Genomic DNA, 16,890 nt, shown 5'->3' with positions numbered 1-16,890 from the left:
CCAAGAAATCAAGCTTGTACAAAAATGAACAATGGTGGGGGAAAAAAAGAACTAAACAGATTACCAGGGACTGCAAGGATGATAGTCAAATTCATTAAGCATTCCATATTTGTCCACAAAGTACTTTGCTCCTTCGTATTGATCTGCAGTATTTTTGTGTCAAATCACGTTACAATTTTGTTTTCCACTCACCAGTTGTTCAATTTTGGGTTGCCTGAAATCTTCTACTATCATATTTTAATAAAGCTACTATAAACATTTATGCAAAAAAAAAAAAGAAAAGAAAAAGTAAAAGTCTCTTGTCCATGCCCTACCTTTCTAATTTTTGTGGCTATTTTAGGATTGTTGAATCCTTTCCAAAACCACCTCTGTGGCAATCTAGTCCAAGCATCCCAATTAACAGAAGAAATCTGTGTGAACTATAATACGACTAGAAATAATTTGAAAAGATCCTCTGTAAATTAAGTAAAATAATTAGCACCAGTTCCGGTCTCTTCCCCTTTGTGTACTACCGCTCTGTGTGCTGTGGCTGTGCATCACCCCCATCCCACCAGGAGTCCATTTCTCTCACTCCTTGAGCCTGGACTGCTCATTTGACTTGATGTGTCCAAATGAGGGAGAGTGAGTGCTCAGCTGTAAACCTGCACTCCTGTACCTCTGGACTTCTGCTCAGCTGCCTGTGAATAACCTCTGATAACCTGATGAATAAGAAAAAGCATGTGGCCCTCTCTGCCAATCAGACAGGAAACTAATGGGTCTCCACAAACTGAATCACCCAGTGCAGGTGGTCATTAGCTGATTAGTCAGCTGCTCCTAGAAGCACTCAGAAGCCCAGACAATACCAGCTGAACTAGGACTAGATGAGAGGAAACTTCCTGCTGTCTTGTGCAAAACTAAATATCATGAACAAAACTAAAAACTGCTTTTTTAAGTTACTGAGTTATGTAACAAAATACAAAACTCACTCAAATAGTGAGCACAGATGTTCCTGTTTTATAATTCTATTTTGGCATTATATAATTTCATTAATTCAATTTGAGTAATTGGCCACTGACTTTTTCATTCTGATTTTATGGACTAGATATTTTGGAGGTAATTTTGGTTTGTTTTAGCAATTTCTCTAGGTTATTTTTGTCTGTCTCTGGTTGATATACTGCAATGAATACAACTATAAGCAAGAATATGGATAAGCCAGAAGTAGTTCCATTACATGCTGCACTAGGACTAAGGTGCATGAAAATGTTGAAATGAAACAGTCAATAGCCGTAAAGACCTGCAAATATTTTAGCATAACAAAACCAGAGATAACCAAACAGATAATATATTTAATGCAAAGTATGTGTCCAAGATTAAAATATAGCAATGACTGCCCTTTGAAACAACGATGCATATCTCCAGAGAACACAGACTTTATTTGAATCTTACAATATAATTCAAGGTTTTCACCAGACAAAGAAAACCTGGCATTCAATCAGAAAAACAGCAAGAACAAAGCCATTCTCAACCCAGACTGTGTCTCTTCAAGTATTGTTTTGTTAACCACCTGCAATTTCCTACAGAGCTAAACTCTGTCCTAGTTATGTAAAGGTCTTTTTGCATCAACCTCCAGTCAACACCCACAGTGAGTGCCCACCTGAGCTAGACATATGTCTAGGGTCTTGAGAACTATCAGTGAAGAAACAGGCAAGGATATTTTAACTAAGGTGCTTCTATTCCAGATCCAGCCCTTGGTTTCAGAATCACTTCACCTAAGAGGTAAGCATCAATTTAAATCATCCTGTATTCACTTTAGCACTAAATAATAAATTGAAATACTGCAGTTACAATTGGATATTGCTTTTCATGTTTCCAACCTGACATTATTACTAGTGAACAGAAATATGGGAAGAAAAACTTGGAGAAGGGGATCTCCCTGGTGGCGCAGTGGTTGAGCGCTGGGCTGCGAAGCTCTGCAGCGCCAGTTCAATCCCTGGCCGCCTGGCGAGGGTCCCACATGGCGCGCAGACCTCTCCTGCCGCCCGCTGCTCCCCTCAGCAGTGTACTTCATCACTCTGCCTGTTCTGCTCTCCTCTCTGGCTCTGGTGAATTCTCTCACCCTCCTGTGCTTCTGACTGTACCCAGTGCTTGTATAAATAAATAAATAAATATTAAAAAAAAATTAAAAAATAAAAACTTGGAGAAGGAAACAAACTACCTGGAGGGTAATTTCAGTCTACATTTTGGGGTGATTCTCATTGAATGTCTTTACTGAGACTTGTTTGCCATGTCGCACTTGACTTGTTACTAAAGTCTAACCCTGGAGATGTCCTACAAAGCACAAAGGATAAGTCTAAGGCTCACTCAGCTGGGTGGTGTTTTGATGATAATTTTGAAATGGCCCTCATAGACTGTGTCTTGAGGTAGACAGTGTAAGTGGCTTCATTTAACAGGGAGACTGGATTTCATTCAAGGTTTTTGATTGGGTCACCTATTAATGTCGAAAAACCAGTTTAGGTTGCTTTCATTATTATATTTTAAAAAACAAAAAACAAAGATCCTTTTTGCAAAACTGTTTTTATCACTCAGCCACCCTGGTGAGGTTCTTGCATCAGCAGCCACATAGGTGAGCAGAGGGCTGGCCGGTACCATCTCTCTCCAACTGCATTAGAGACCTCAAGTGACCATCTCGGAAAACCACTCAATATACACTAAATTTGATGATAAAATTACTTACATCCTTGTTTAGGAAATAGTTATTGACCATCAACGATAAACCAGAACCATGCATTAGGTAGCAATATTAGGAATGTCCTTGTTCTCATGGATCTGAGTCCCCTGAAGAGGACCTAAGAATAGTAGTAGTAGAAATAATAACCTCCCAATAGTAATGATAGTAATAGTAACAAAAAAATAATCAAATTAATAGCTCTCCAACTGTATATATTATGAACGAACACAACAAGGTGTTGTAAAGGAGCAACATGCATAACCCTCTGTTGCAGAAATAAATTCTAGCCTTTAACCCAGGCAGAGGAATAACACACAGTACTTCAGGAATGGTGAGGTCAGGAGAAGCTTTATTTTCATGCATGAGGTCCCAGACCTGGGTAGCCCTGTAAGGTCTAAGCACCCTTTTAAAGACCAAGGGTTCCTTTTATACACAACTGTGTCCATATCTATTACATTGATAACATCATTTTTCAGCAGGCACAACCATTTGTGGCAAAGTCCTCAGACAAGGGGGGCAAGGCAAGGGGGGAAAGATGCAGGCATTCGGGGTTGAACTTGTGGAGAGAGATCAGCTGGTTGGCTGCCTGACCTTGCAGAAAAGAGTGCTGAGGCCCTGGCCATGAATCTTGAAAGGGGAAGGAGCTGTAAGTAAGCAAATTTGTTGATTATGCCTGCGTTGGAATGTTCATTGTACCTGGGCTGGAAGTTCTGCTGGAATCTTTCTTATATTCATTTTCTCAATGATATATTTTCTCATCATTCCCCCCTTTGATACCCTTGTGAGTTATTTTTCTCACAGGGCATCACCTATATACATTTGTTTTTTTTTTTTTTAAGGGAACCGTGATTATTACCCAGCGGCCGTTATGAGTTGAGAGTCACCAGAACTCCAGGAAGGAGGAATCTTGCTTGGTTGGCTGCTCCAGGGCCTCTTCCCATACCTCCTTGGGCAATGGTGAGCAGGTCCACTACTCTTTGAGGTCCTGGAACACTATAGCTGCCAAGGAGTCAAGTTGGCATTAGAGGGCTAGGGCTGATCCGATGAGGAGTCAGCCCCCAGACCTTTATGATGGATTTGAGGCTCTTACCTCAGCCGCTCTGGATGTAGTCAGCAGGCCCCTACAAGTGGGATGGTCAGGGAGACTCTCTTAATCCAGTGAGGGGATTTTAACATTGAAAGCATATCTCTTTTAGTTAAAACAGACAAGTTAGGCATCAAATTTACAACAAAGCACGATTGTATATGTGCAGTAACACATTGATACACTCCCTGAGCACAGGCCAGGTAAGTGCCATCTATGTGGCACAGATCTTAGAAGTGTGAGTCAAAGGGTTTGTAGCATTTCCCACAGAGACACAGGATCTAGGATAAGATAGGATAAATGTTTTAGCAAACATTTGAAAACAAATATGTCCACACACAATATGTCCCAATATCAGGTAACCTAAGGCCAGAAGGCAGGTTCCAGTGGTCAGGGGCCACCGTGGCTAGGCTGACTGCAAAGACAGTCACTACAGGAACAGTAAAAATAACAAACAAGAGGCTACACATGTAGAAGGTCCTCAAACTTCTGCCGTGCATAGACTGACCAGCTTCCCAAGTGCGGCCGGAGCAGGGCTTGATGTCTGAGGCCGCCTTGGTGGGCTGATTCATTTGTAGCCTCAAGCGAAGGGGATTCTCCGGATCAGGGGCTGCTGTCCATCCACTGGCTGAAGTGTCCTTTTTCTGTTTTGTAGGCCAGTTTCACTTCAGAGTGATGCATCCAAGGGGATGGAATCTGAGACTTTTACAAAGGAAAAGAAAAGGGGAGGTGGGCAAGGGTCTGCAAAGGGCAGGAGGTAGGGTTTGGCAGAGACAAGTTTTCTAGAGATAAACAAAACAAAACAAAACAAAACAAAACAAAACAAAACATTAAAGATCAATATTTTTAAAAATCATTAAATATTGTACAAATCCCTCTCAGTGTAATTTTCCTGTGTATTAAGTCTCAATCTTCTGTTGATAATTTTTATAAATGCAATTTTTTAAGCTTACTAGGTCTTCTCAGTTCCAAAACATAACTATATTGTCCGACCCTTTGTGAGTTTTCTGTAGACAAAGCTCAGCAAATAACCTTTAGAAATAAAAAAAAAACTTGAAAATAACCGTACCTAAAACTATGCTTTAGGGCAAAAGACAAGGATGTTTGCTCAATTTTGTGACATGCAGACACACACATATATATTTCAGAATAATCAGAATCATCCAATAATATTATACCGGAACATACTAGGTTTTAAAAATCTCACATATTTTAAAACACTTTAACCAATTTTATATATGCTGAAAGGTATAACTTGTCTCCTCAATGACATGTTTTTTTTCTATGAAGCTTTAACATTTCTAGATTGGTCCAATGTGTTTTAGCATTTTCCTACAAGGAAAAATAATTTATTAAGAGTCCTGAGACACATCAAATCATTTTACTGATCAAAAACTTAACAATTTTTGAAATTTGACTTCAAGAAAATTTGTCACAGGCTTAATAAAGATATACAGATTTTCATAAAACAACACTAAATTACCCAGAGTGATAAATAGAGATTTTTTAAAAGTAGATATATTTTGGGCCTCCCCAGTGGCCCAGAGGTTGAGTGCTGGGTTGCGAGGCTGCCCGCAGCTTCTGCAGCGCCGCTTGGATCCCTGGCCACCGGCTGAGGGTCCCACATGGCGCGCAGACCTCTCCTGCCACCCGCTGCTCCCCTCAACAGTGTACGTCATCAGTTTGCCTGTTCTGCTCTCCGCTCTGACTCTGGTGAATTCTCTCACCCTCTCGCGCTTCTGACTGTACCCAGTGCTTGTATAAATAAATAAAAAAATCTTAAAAAAAAATAAAGTAGATATGTTTTTACAGTACTCAATAATGCTGACAGGACTATATTTTTCAGTTAACCAAGTCTGAAGGTAAAAGAGAATCAAGATTATAGATAGCCTAAACAGTTTTTAATTTGTCATCAAGAACCAGTAAAAGCAGTTTAAGAATACTTTCATAATCAATTTCCAATGCTGGTTGTAACCACTAAGGTATATAGTCCCATAGTTTGAAAAAATTTAAAATTTCTATATGCTAATAGGCTCCAGTTAGAGATTTTTTTTTTTTAATTTTGTGTGTGTGTGTGTGTAGAAGAGCTGGGGCACAGCCCAGATGTGTGAGATGTGAGAGGATTCAACAGAGACAGAATGGGGAGCAGAACAGGCAAATCTACTGAAATAAGCTGCTGAGGGGAGCCACAGGTGGGACAGGAGAGGTCTACTGCTACATGTGGGTCACCTCCCTGTCTGGGAATCAAACACAGGTGGTAGTGGTGATAGCAAACTTTTACCCAGGCAGGGGAAGAACAAGTGGCACTTCAGGAATGGTCAGGTCAGGAGAAGCTTTATTACTCATGCATGAGTTCCCAGACCTGGGTAGTCCTGTAAGGTCTGAGCACCAGTCTAGGGACAAAGGGTTTCTTTTATACATAACCATCTTACATTGATAACATCGGTTAGTAAGCACAAAAGTTTGTGACAATAAACAGGCATTCAAGGATGCCCTGGGAGATCAATTGGCCTGGCAGCTGTCTGGTCTTGTTAAAATGTAACATCCTTTATGTAATCTCATCTAGATAGGCTTTAGAGAGCCAAAACTTGTTGTTTACATTTACTTTGCACTATTTACTGCACCAGACCTATGACTTTTTTAGCAGGAAACAGGAAAGATTTCATTTTATTAGCGGTTCCCTATTATCATAATCTTTTCAGAGTGTAGCAGGCATCTCCATAAAAGGAGACATTTCTGTGTTTCCTGTCCCCGTGAAGGACGTTTTGAGCAGCTGGGTGGAGCTGCAGAGCATGGAAGGCAGGAGACAGAGGAGGGGGACACATGGAGAAGAATAGCCCCCTTGCTTCTTGACTTTGAACTTGCACCAGGGGCTTGGGAGGTCTGGAGGAGACAACTGGGTGAAAGACACATGAGGAGGCTGACACTGGCAGCCGTTATTTCATTTGTGCTTTGATGTTGCTCCTTGTGTCCCAAAGACTTGCCTGGTGCCCTTCACCCTCCAGAAGGTGCCTTAGACTTTCAGGCCTCAGCATCTCCACCTTGAGCCATGCGGTTTGCTGGGCATTTACCTTTGAGGGGATGGGTAACAATGGGTATTTTATTGAGGAACTGTATCCTTTCTCTTCCTTCTTTTTGCACAATTGTTCTATTAAAGATCTTTCACACGAGGGCCTCCCTGGTGGCGTAAGCGGTTAAGTCTCAGCACTATGAAGCGATCCACAGCCTCTGCAGCACAAATTCGATCCCCAGCCGGCCAGGGAGCAACCCACATGGTGCAGCAGAACTCTCCTGTCTCTCCCACTGCTCCCCTCAGCAGGGTATTTCATTCAATCTGCCTGTTCTGCTCCCCACTCTGTCTCTGGTGAATCCTCTCACCCCCCACATGCATCTCTGGCCTGTACCCCAGCTCTTGTATGTATAAATAAATCTTTAAAAAATAAAATATATATATAAAAAAGATCTTTCACAGTAAGAGTATGCCTTGTTTTTATGTGGCACATGGCAGAATCTCTTTAAAGTATACAGGTATTATTGCAGAGTTTCTCCCTAGACACAGACCCAAGTCTGAATCAGGTCAACAAAAGCCTTTATTAGCTTACCAGCGACTGTCCCTCTCGTAGGGTGCAGCCCCAAGCAGGGGTGATGAGGGTTTTAGTCAAAAACTGCACCTGGGAGTTTGCAGTTGCCACAGCAAGCGGGAATACAGAAGCCAAACTGTGCTGTTACAAGCAGCAGAACGTTTCACCATATCCCATGTTTCACCACATCCCATGTTTCACGTATAAAGGGTACATACATCTTATTTTTGATGGGAACCCAGCCTTTATTGTTTTGGCCTGGAATTTTCCCACAGCCCTAACTTGTCCACCTGAGATAGCTCAAGCTTAGACCTTGTGTGGTCTGCTACATTTCACATTGCCCCCATTTCACATTATGGGGGTGCCCCCAGGTGGCCCGCCAATAAGATGGCTACTGCCCTTCGTTGTGTGATGCTCAGGGTTTTTTCATCTATAGTTTCTTTTCTTTTTTCCTTTTTAGTTGATTCAGACAGTAGCATAAATCCCAGTCCCTGTTAATCCATTTTGACAGGGGATACAAATCTGGAGTTGATATTTCTAAGTTCGGAAACACTTAACATCTTCACTTATTTTGTTTACAGTCTAATTAACTTTATATCCTATTCCTTGTTGTATTCTGGAGGGTGATTCTCTCAAGACCAGATCCTTGTCTTTTGTATATGGTTGAGGTTCAGGAAATATTAATGGTCTGTTGTGTTTCTACAACCCATTTATTATTTTTCCTGTGTCTGTGAAAGGATTTTAACTCTAAGGTGGGAAGTGCAGATGTGAAATGAAGGATCTCATGCCTGCATCCTGAGGTTAACAAAACATAAAGTCTGGTTTCCTATAATGTTTGATTTTTAAAAAGTTTAGTTTCATTTTTACTTTGGCTGCTCACTTAAACATAGCAGGCTCCTCCCCCAACACAACAGATACCGCCTCCATTTTCCATTGCTTTAACACATCCTGCTTCAGCTCACCTGAGGTCCACACATCTCATCTCACAAAGCCATCCTCTCATCTTAAAAAAGCCGGCAGTTCTCTAGGAGGCATTCAAAGTTCATCCATACTTTTGTCTTCCAGTCCCTGCTTAACAGCGCTCCTGCAATCAGAGTGGCAAAGTGTGCATTCTCTGTTGGAAATGGTAAACCATGACTCCAGCGCTGCTTCCAGCGACGACATGGATGTAAGCCCTCAAAGACTCCGTAAGTATGATCCATAAAATTTGCAACCAAAAAACAACAAAAAGAGGGAAGTGGAAGATTTCTTTCTGATGGGACTCCTTTGGGAAGCCTCATTTCAGCACTTCATTGTCATTCTCCATAGCAGGAGATTTGTCCTGAGGGAATATTGGTGCATGAGAGAATTGGGATGTCATTTTTATACCAATTATTATATTGCTCTATATATACTTACATATTTCTGGGGCAGGATTTATAAATAGTAAATGGATTACAAGAGGATAATGGGGAAATGTTCTTTGTGTTTATATTGTTAATCCTCCTGTTTCCACATTCCTGAATATATATATATTCACACACACGCACACCAACAAAAGTTGTCTGCAACAACTTGGATTTTTAGTGTATATATCCTTTGTAATTTATAAACAGATGTAGGGGTGTGGGGTTGTGTGTCTGTGGGAGACTGCTCTCAACAGCAAATTCTTTAGTATTTTTAGTTTATAGGAAATTTGATGAGACAAGTGGAAGAACATAAAGTATGTTTGTACCTCAGTCTAGCAGAAAGTATACCTTTTAGAGAACCTTTATCTTTTGCTTTTTTATATAATATATGTATTATATTCTTCTTTCTTTTTCTCCTTCCCCTGAATGATTGTTTTCCTGAAAAAACAGGGCTCATATTTAACAAAAATAGGTTAATGTCTGCCATTACATGCCTGAACTATTTGACCAGTCAGAATAAGCACACGTTGCAAATGCATGTTTTGTAAATTAGCCCAACTTGTTGGACTCTAACTATAAAAATTAAAATCATGTCAGTAATGTTGTAATCAGGTGGTCCCCAGGAAAAGGGGAGGTTCCACATTCCCTGCCCCACCCAAAGGAGGGTGGAGCTGAGCAGGGAGAAGAAGCTGCAAAGGAGACTGAGGAGGAAGGAAGCAGAAGGCAGAGCAAAAAGGAGACCTGGAGGAGGCATGTGTTGCAGAGAGACACTGTGAAGAAGTTGCACTGGCTTCCTGTTCCTGGACTGGTTGAAACAGATGTGGGTGAGAGACCTGTGGGGAGGTGACAATGGCAACTTTTATCTTGTTTTCAATTTTGCTCTTTTCCTCCCAGACTTGTCTGTTTCTCACCCTTTTCTTTGGGTCCCCGTCAGAAGGTGCTTAGACCTGCTCCTCTCCTTGCTCCTCTCCTTGCCCTGCAACAGTATGGTTCATTTCTTTGTTCTTCTGGGAGATGATTCCTGATGCTGTTTTATCCAACTAGAAATTTGAAGATTATTATATTCAGAGCATGTTGTGCTGTAATGTGAGAGGCACAGAAATGTGGAGGTAAAGTAGCAGGGACACAACATAAGAAAGGAGAAGAGAAAGAGAAATGGCACTTGATATTACAGAGGATGTTAGATAAAGGGAAATGCAGGAGCAAAGAAATGCCAGGGAGAGGGGCACCCTAGTACCCCCAAACAGGCCTGCTCTAAATAGGTTCTGGCATCAACCGCATCAAGACAAAACATAAAAGACTTTAATGGAAATGAACTTTAATATAATTAGTAAACAATACAGAAAAGACAAAGAATATAGTTTCTAAATCAAGCACCCAAAATTACCCGTCCCCTCCTTCCTGGGTAAAAGTCCACCCAAGCAGGATTGGCCCAGAGCAAGTCCCCAAAGCCTGCCACAAGTCTAAAGCATCTTCTAGTGGGGACCCACAGAAAAGGATCAGAAACAACCAGACAAGCCTGGGAGGAGAAGAGCAAAATCAAAATCCAGACAAACACCACCACTGTCACCTCCTCACGGGTCTCTCACCCACATCTGTGTCACCCAGTCCATGACCAAAAGGCAAATGCAGTTTCTTCAAGTGTCTCTCGGCTCCATGTGCCTCCTCCAGGTCTCCTGGCTCTCCATCCTGTTTCCTTCCTTCCTCAGTCTCCTCTGCAGCTTCTTGTCTCCCTGGTCAGCTCCACTGTCCTTTGGGTTGGGCAGGGAACATGGAATCTCCCCTTTTCCTGGGCACCACCCTGTTATAGGGGGGCTTTTAGAAGATGAATAAGAGGGGCACATTTATTGGGGAGACATAAGGGAAGATGTCATGTCACCCTTCTAGCAATCCAAAAGTCATGGGAGTCATGATATTCAGAGGTTTTTTGTTGTTTTTTTTCCAGATTTATTTATGCATACAAGAGCCAGGGTACAAGCCAGAGGTGCGGGAGGGTGAGAGGAGTCACCAGAGACAGAGCAGGGAGCAGAACAGGCAGACCAATGAAGACACTGCTGAGGGGAGCAGTGGGCAAGGCAGGAGACGTCTGCCCTGCCATGTGGGTATCTCCCTAGCCAGCTGGGGATCGAACTTGTGCTGCAGAGGCTGCGGACATCTTCATGGGTTGTGTTTTAACCCCTTGTGCCACCAGGGAGGCCTGGTATTTTATATTTTTCATGCTATTTTAATTGGGATTATTTTCTTTATTTCTTTTTGATATTTTTGGCAGCACTGGGGTGAGGAGGGATCTGATTAGCAGGAATCCACAGGGAAGCACCAAGGACTGCAGAAATCAGCCTGGTGTTGGGGCAGTCTGGCGCTGGGCCCTGTAGTGAAGTCAGGTGCACAATTTCCACTCCTCCCTTGGGGAATGTGTCCTTCCCTGCTGGGTTGCCCACTTTTGGGAGAAAGGTATTGGCTCCTGGGAAAGGAACCCACCAGGAGGTTGGTGTTGCTGGAGCCACCTGGGGCTGCTGGAGTGAGCAGGTGCAGAGGAGATTTGAGCCGGTGCCCCAGGAGCCTGCAGAAAGACCTGCTTTGTCAGCTGCCTGAGCCCTCTGGGGCAGGTGGGCACAGTGTAGTGGGAAAGCCTGGGTTGGTGACTCTTGTGAAGGTGTTCCATATGCAGATACTTGGTCAAACTGATTTTTTTTTTGAGGGAGTGAACTGACATTTCTTCTAGAAGTACTTTTATTTCTTTCCACTCTATTTCTTTTTCTTGCCTTATGGCTACTATTGGGATATTTAGCACAGTGTTTAATTGGATTGAACACTGGTTTCTGATCTCTGAAGGAAAGCATTCGCCCTTTACGACCAGCTGTGCCTTTTCTGTTGATGGCTTTTATCAGGTGTAGCAAAGTCTTTCTGTTCCTAATTCTGGGGAATTGGTATGGATGAATGTGAAATTTTCACAGGCTTTTTCTTACAGATATTGAGATGATCATGTGCTTTCTTTTATTCTGATAATATGATGGATGACACTGATTTATTTTCTAATGTTTCACTTAGTACTTCTAACCAGATCTCTTCATTCTGGAGGTGCATCTTGATTGTATGTTTCCTTTTTATCCTGATTTCTACTCATTTTTTTTTCTTGCTCTCTCTTAAACCCTTCTTTCAACCACTGGAATAATTTCATAGGGGAAGTAATTCAGTTCCTCTTATCTCTGCCCTCTTGAAACCATAGCCATCATTTATGAACCAGGACCTTTTGTGAAAGGAGTTGGCAATAGGGAAATTGAGGCACAACTCACCTTAGAGGATGCTTCTGTGATAAATTTAATTTTTTAGTAAGGCCTTCATGAGATTGAAATTATGACATTTGTGTTCTATAGGTAACAGATTATTCCAAAGACAGCATCGAACAAAAACAAGACCTTATTCTATAATTCATTATGTCCTGTACATTTCTATTGCACATCTAGTTCTAACGGTGATAATGGCAATTTCTGGTCTTTTTGCAGGTAAGTTATTTGTTCCCCAAGCTTTATGATGTTCTCCACACATTTCTATTGCCAATAAATGTTATTGAATGCCATTATGTGCCAGATACTGTTTGAAGTACTTGGGGTATATCAGTGAATAAAACACAAAAATCCCTGCTCCCAGGAAACTTACAATCTACCAGGAAGCTGCAAGTACTGTAGTAAACAAAGGTAGGGATGGAACAGGTTGCCCTACAATAGAGGAGTGGTAAGGTAAACCTCCTTAAGATGATCTTTCAGGAAACTTTTGAAGGAGATGAAGTCACCATGGAGCTATCTGGGCAAAGTGTCCAGGCAGAGAGAACAAATAGAGAAAAATCCCTGAGGAGGAATATATCTGAGTTTGAAGAACAGCAAAGAGGCCTCAGTTGCTAATGCAATGTGAGAACAAGGAAGAACCATCAGGTGGGAACCAGGGACGGTAAGAGCTTGTAAGATACTTCAAGACTTGAGCATTTACTTTGAGTCCAATGGGGAAGATGAGGGAGAGGGAAATCATGCTCAGACTTTCATTGTAGAATACTCATTCTGATAGCTCTGTTGAGAATAAGCTATTAGAAGACAGCGTAGAATCAAGGAGATCTTTCAGGGCAATCATGTAGAAATCTAGGTAAGAGATGATGATAGCTTGGACCTGATGATTACAATGGGGGTGGGACAGGGTTTTCAGATTCTGGATATTTTGAAAGGTGAGTCAACAGCATTGCAATTTAGATTGGATATGAAGTTTTAAGAGGAGAAATAGTTAAAGGTAACTTCCAAGGATTTTCTGCTGAGCCGTGAGAGAATGTAGATGGCAGCCCTGACAAAAGAAAGGCTGTGAGTATAGAAGTTTCATCTATGAAGCTATTTCCTGACATATCCCAATCAGGTTTGCATTTTACTATTTCCCTCAAGTCAAATCTCTGAGTTTCTGACATCTACTTATGCAGATTGAGAGTGAGCAGAAGCATAGGAGAACTATATACTTAACAAAAATTCCGATGTATATAGAAACAATAGGTGCTTGGCATTCTTGAAACTCTTATTCAGGAAGAAATGATTTATCAATATTACTAAGTCACTAATATGTGTATTCTGATTTCATTAGTTATCTTCCAAAGTGTTTTGTTACTACAGCTCTCCAAATTGTGACCTCAACATTTCTGAAACTAAATATCCACTGACCAAGATTTGTGTTATTATCTAATACCGTTCAACAGAGGTTTAAATACTTGCAAATGATGTAATATCCAGCACATAGATACTGACATTTGAAAATTAACCTGCTATATTGGAATCAAAGTTCTGCTGTGATCTGTTACCTATCTATATAAAAAAAATTACAAGAGCAAAGCCATCCTTAATCTTGAAAAAATTTACTTTGTTTTCTTCAAACGATTGTTTATATATTGTGTTTTTACTATAGAATTTTATCATAGTATAATATGTAAGTAATTGCTTACCTTTAAATATAAAGGGGAAGTAAAAATTTTCTGTGGTGTTCAATATTGCAAAAGAAATATCATCTTACTTACTAGACCTTCCAAGGAGCAATGTGTGGTTTTTTTGAAGATGTTAGAGGAGAATAAGGTGAAGTTATGAGAAAAAAAAAAGTCCGTTTTTCCTGTAGCCTACACTCTGGCTGGTTTTAGAATGTGTAGGGAGGCCAAAATGTTTTTATTCAAATATTTAATAGAAATATATATAAAACAGAATGTTACGGAAAGTTCTACATTGCATTTTTAGTGCCAAAATTATTTTTTAAATTTTGTTATGTTTTGTTTACTGGGACATTTTGTACCCACTAAGAAATGCAGCATAGTAACATCTGTAACTGGTAAGAAGTGTCCAGAGGTTGGCGGACTAATATTAAGGAAGATGTGGAAAAGCAGAATCTGCAAGATGCAGGCAGCATGTACTAGGATTTATCTTTTGGAGCAATCAGGTTAGAATCATTCATAAAAAGCATTGCTGTTGAATTTGATTTGCTTGAAACAAGTAGTGCCTATGTACCCCTCAGGAAGTAAGATACACAGGCTCCCACTTGGAGACTACAAGACTGAAAATTATTGTCCATAAGGTAAGGCACGTACTGTTGAGGTGGGAAAGTGACAATTGAAACCTGTACTTTAGAAATGACCTGAGGATGCTAAGTGGAACTGTAGATAGAAAGGATGAGAATATTTATTAATGAATAATTTATTGTAACAATCCAACTTTTAGCAAGAAAGGAAATGCAAGCCCCGGAACACCCCGTATGTGCAGCCTGCCCTGAAGGATGGATTGGATTTGGAAGCAAGTGTTTTTATTTTTCGGACAGCGCAGGAAATTGGACCTTCAGCCAGCTCTTGTGTGCTTCAGAAAGAGCCAGTCTTGTGCAGATTGAAACCCTGAAGGAAATGGTGAGGATTGTTTTTGGATCATGTTCTTTGCTGAATACCTAGCTGCCAGGTTGGTAGGTTGCATGGGGTGAAGGCTGAAGGAGAAGGAAGAATCCTATTCCAAGTGGACTTGAAAGTATTGTGTGTGCCTAGCTTGGTGGTACTCTCTGCCTGGAACCCTGTTTTAGATCCTTTCTTTCATGGAATCTTCGTTATTAACCAACAAGATTGGATGTATTGTTGCCATTGTACAGAGAAGTATGGTTAGAGAATTATCATCCAAATAGGGTGTTATGAGGACTGAGGGTGATATTCATATTCTACTAGAACAACAGTCATTATCTGGGACTTTCCCAGCCCAGCAGGGGTGGATGGTGACTTTAAAATAATTTTGGGGCCTCCCTGGTGGCACAGTGGTTGAGCGCTGGGTTGCGAAGCTGCCCGCAGCCTCTGCAGCACCAGTTCGATCCCCGGCCACCAGAGGAGGGTCCCACATGGCGCGCAGACCTCTCCTGCCGCCCGCTGCTCTCCTCAGCAGGGGTCCTTCTAAGGTCCTTCTGCCTGTTCTGCTCCCCGCTCTGGTTCTGGTGAATTCTCTCACCCTCCCACGCTTCTGACAGTACCCAGTGCTTGTATAAATAAATAAATCTTTAAAATAAATAAATACAGAACAAACCAAAATTTTAAAATAAAATAAAATAAAATAAAATAAAATAATTTTGGATCAGAGACAGAGAATGAGTTTGTGGACTGAGAATTAGGGACTAGTCTAACTCCAAAGTCTTAACTTCTCCCTGATGCCATGCTGCCATCTAGAAAGAGAAGGCTGTAGGGGAGAGAGACCAAAGAGTAATAGGAGAGCAACATGTTTTTCACTTTCTATGTTTTTTATAATAGAATTTCCTAAAAAGATACAAAGGCCCTTTTGACCACTGGATAGGCCTTAGGAGAGAGTCACCAAATCACAGCTGGAAGTGGACGGGCAATGCTGGATACAATATCACGTATGTTTGGGGACTTGACTTTCTACTGTGTATATGTGTAGGTATGTATGAGAATTGTGTTTATGAGAAAGCAAACTTAAGATCATGGAAACTCACTGTACTAGGAGGGTACGAGATGCACATCATTTTTCTGCTCTTCCATTTATTAGCTGTGGCTTTGAACAACTTTACTAATTGTGATTTTCATTGAAATCTTTAATATGATGATGACTTTCTACATGATTCTTAGAGTTAGAGGCATTGATTTAAATGTTTCCCTGCTGGAATCTTTAGAATGTAGAAAGAGTAGCTGAGGCACAGCAGGGGTTCTGAATTCCTAGAAAGCCATAAAGAATAGTTGCTATAAATTTCCCAAGCCCACCATATATTCCCACCATTGCATGTATTGGAAATGGGAAGTCTTCAGGGGCTTCCTTTTAAATATTTTGACCACTATGGGTTAAATGCCTTATCAGTAACATACCTGGGCTTGGTACAGATGCCAATGTAAAGTAAACTAAACACAGAAATGGTGCTTTTCAATAAACCTAGAGTTGGGGTTATAATTGGAGGAATGAATGTAAATGTTCAACAAATAGATATTTAATGATGTTGTTTTGGGTTTTAGGTTTCCCATCAGAGGAGATGGGGAGTGTGCCTACCTGAATGACAATGGGGTCAGCAGTGGCAGGATCTACACTGATAGGAAATGGATTTGTAGTAAGCCGAATAATTACATTGACAAGTGCCAAATTAGTTTAAACCCTTCATAGGGAATTTCTCAACTGTTTATGTGAAACTGCATTCTATTTTGTTATATAGAGTTGCAACTTCATTACTTGGTCAGTCAAAATCATTGTCAGTAAGCATTCATAATACACATTGACAGGCATTATAATTTCCTGAATGCAGTTGCTGAGCCATAGCTTATTCTACCAAAAATACTACCAGTATTCATCAGACTATGTGTTAGCAATCTATATGCCAACTACCATAAGGTGGTATAATACATGATTCTTACTTTAGTAGGTATTTTTGTATGAATTGATACTTATATTTTGGTATAAAAATATAATTAATATCTATGAAGTCTACCTCTTATGGCCTGATATAAAACCTTCTCTATATAACAGTCTGATCTTTGCACATGGAGAACCATAAAAATGACCATGCTAACTGAAGCCATGCAAAATCATTTTAATATTCAGTGAGAAAAATTATAATTGACCTATGACCTTTGAATAAATTCAAAATTCTCTT

At 40.7% G+C, this 16,890-nt stretch overlaps 1 protein-coding gene across 1 annotated transcript in view; it reads left to right on the top strand.

The window, feature by feature from the left end:
• CLEC2D (C-type lectin domain family 2 member D) overlaps positions 1-16,403 on the top strand; it is a gene marked incomplete at both ends in the record, with an annotated part of 41,851 nt that extends 25,448 nt beyond the window's left edge. The window contains 2 exons of the mRNA XM_084256068.1: positions 15,545-15,651; positions 16,259-16,403. Coding sequence (XP_084112194.1) covers positions 15,545-15,651; positions 16,259-16,403 — 252 coding nt within the window. The remainder of the gene's footprint in view (positions 1-15,544; positions 15,652-16,258) is intronic.
• Between the last annotated feature and the right edge of the window lie 487 nt (positions 16,404-16,890).

The sequence above is a fragment of the Talpa europaea genome, assembly GCF_964194135.1.
Source record: "Talpa europaea genome assembly, chromosome: 15".
Classification (NCBI taxonomy): Eukaryota; Metazoa; Chordata; class Mammalia; order Eulipotyphla; family Talpidae; genus Talpa; species Talpa europaea.
This window is presented reverse-complemented; position numbering and strand designations above follow the sequence as displayed.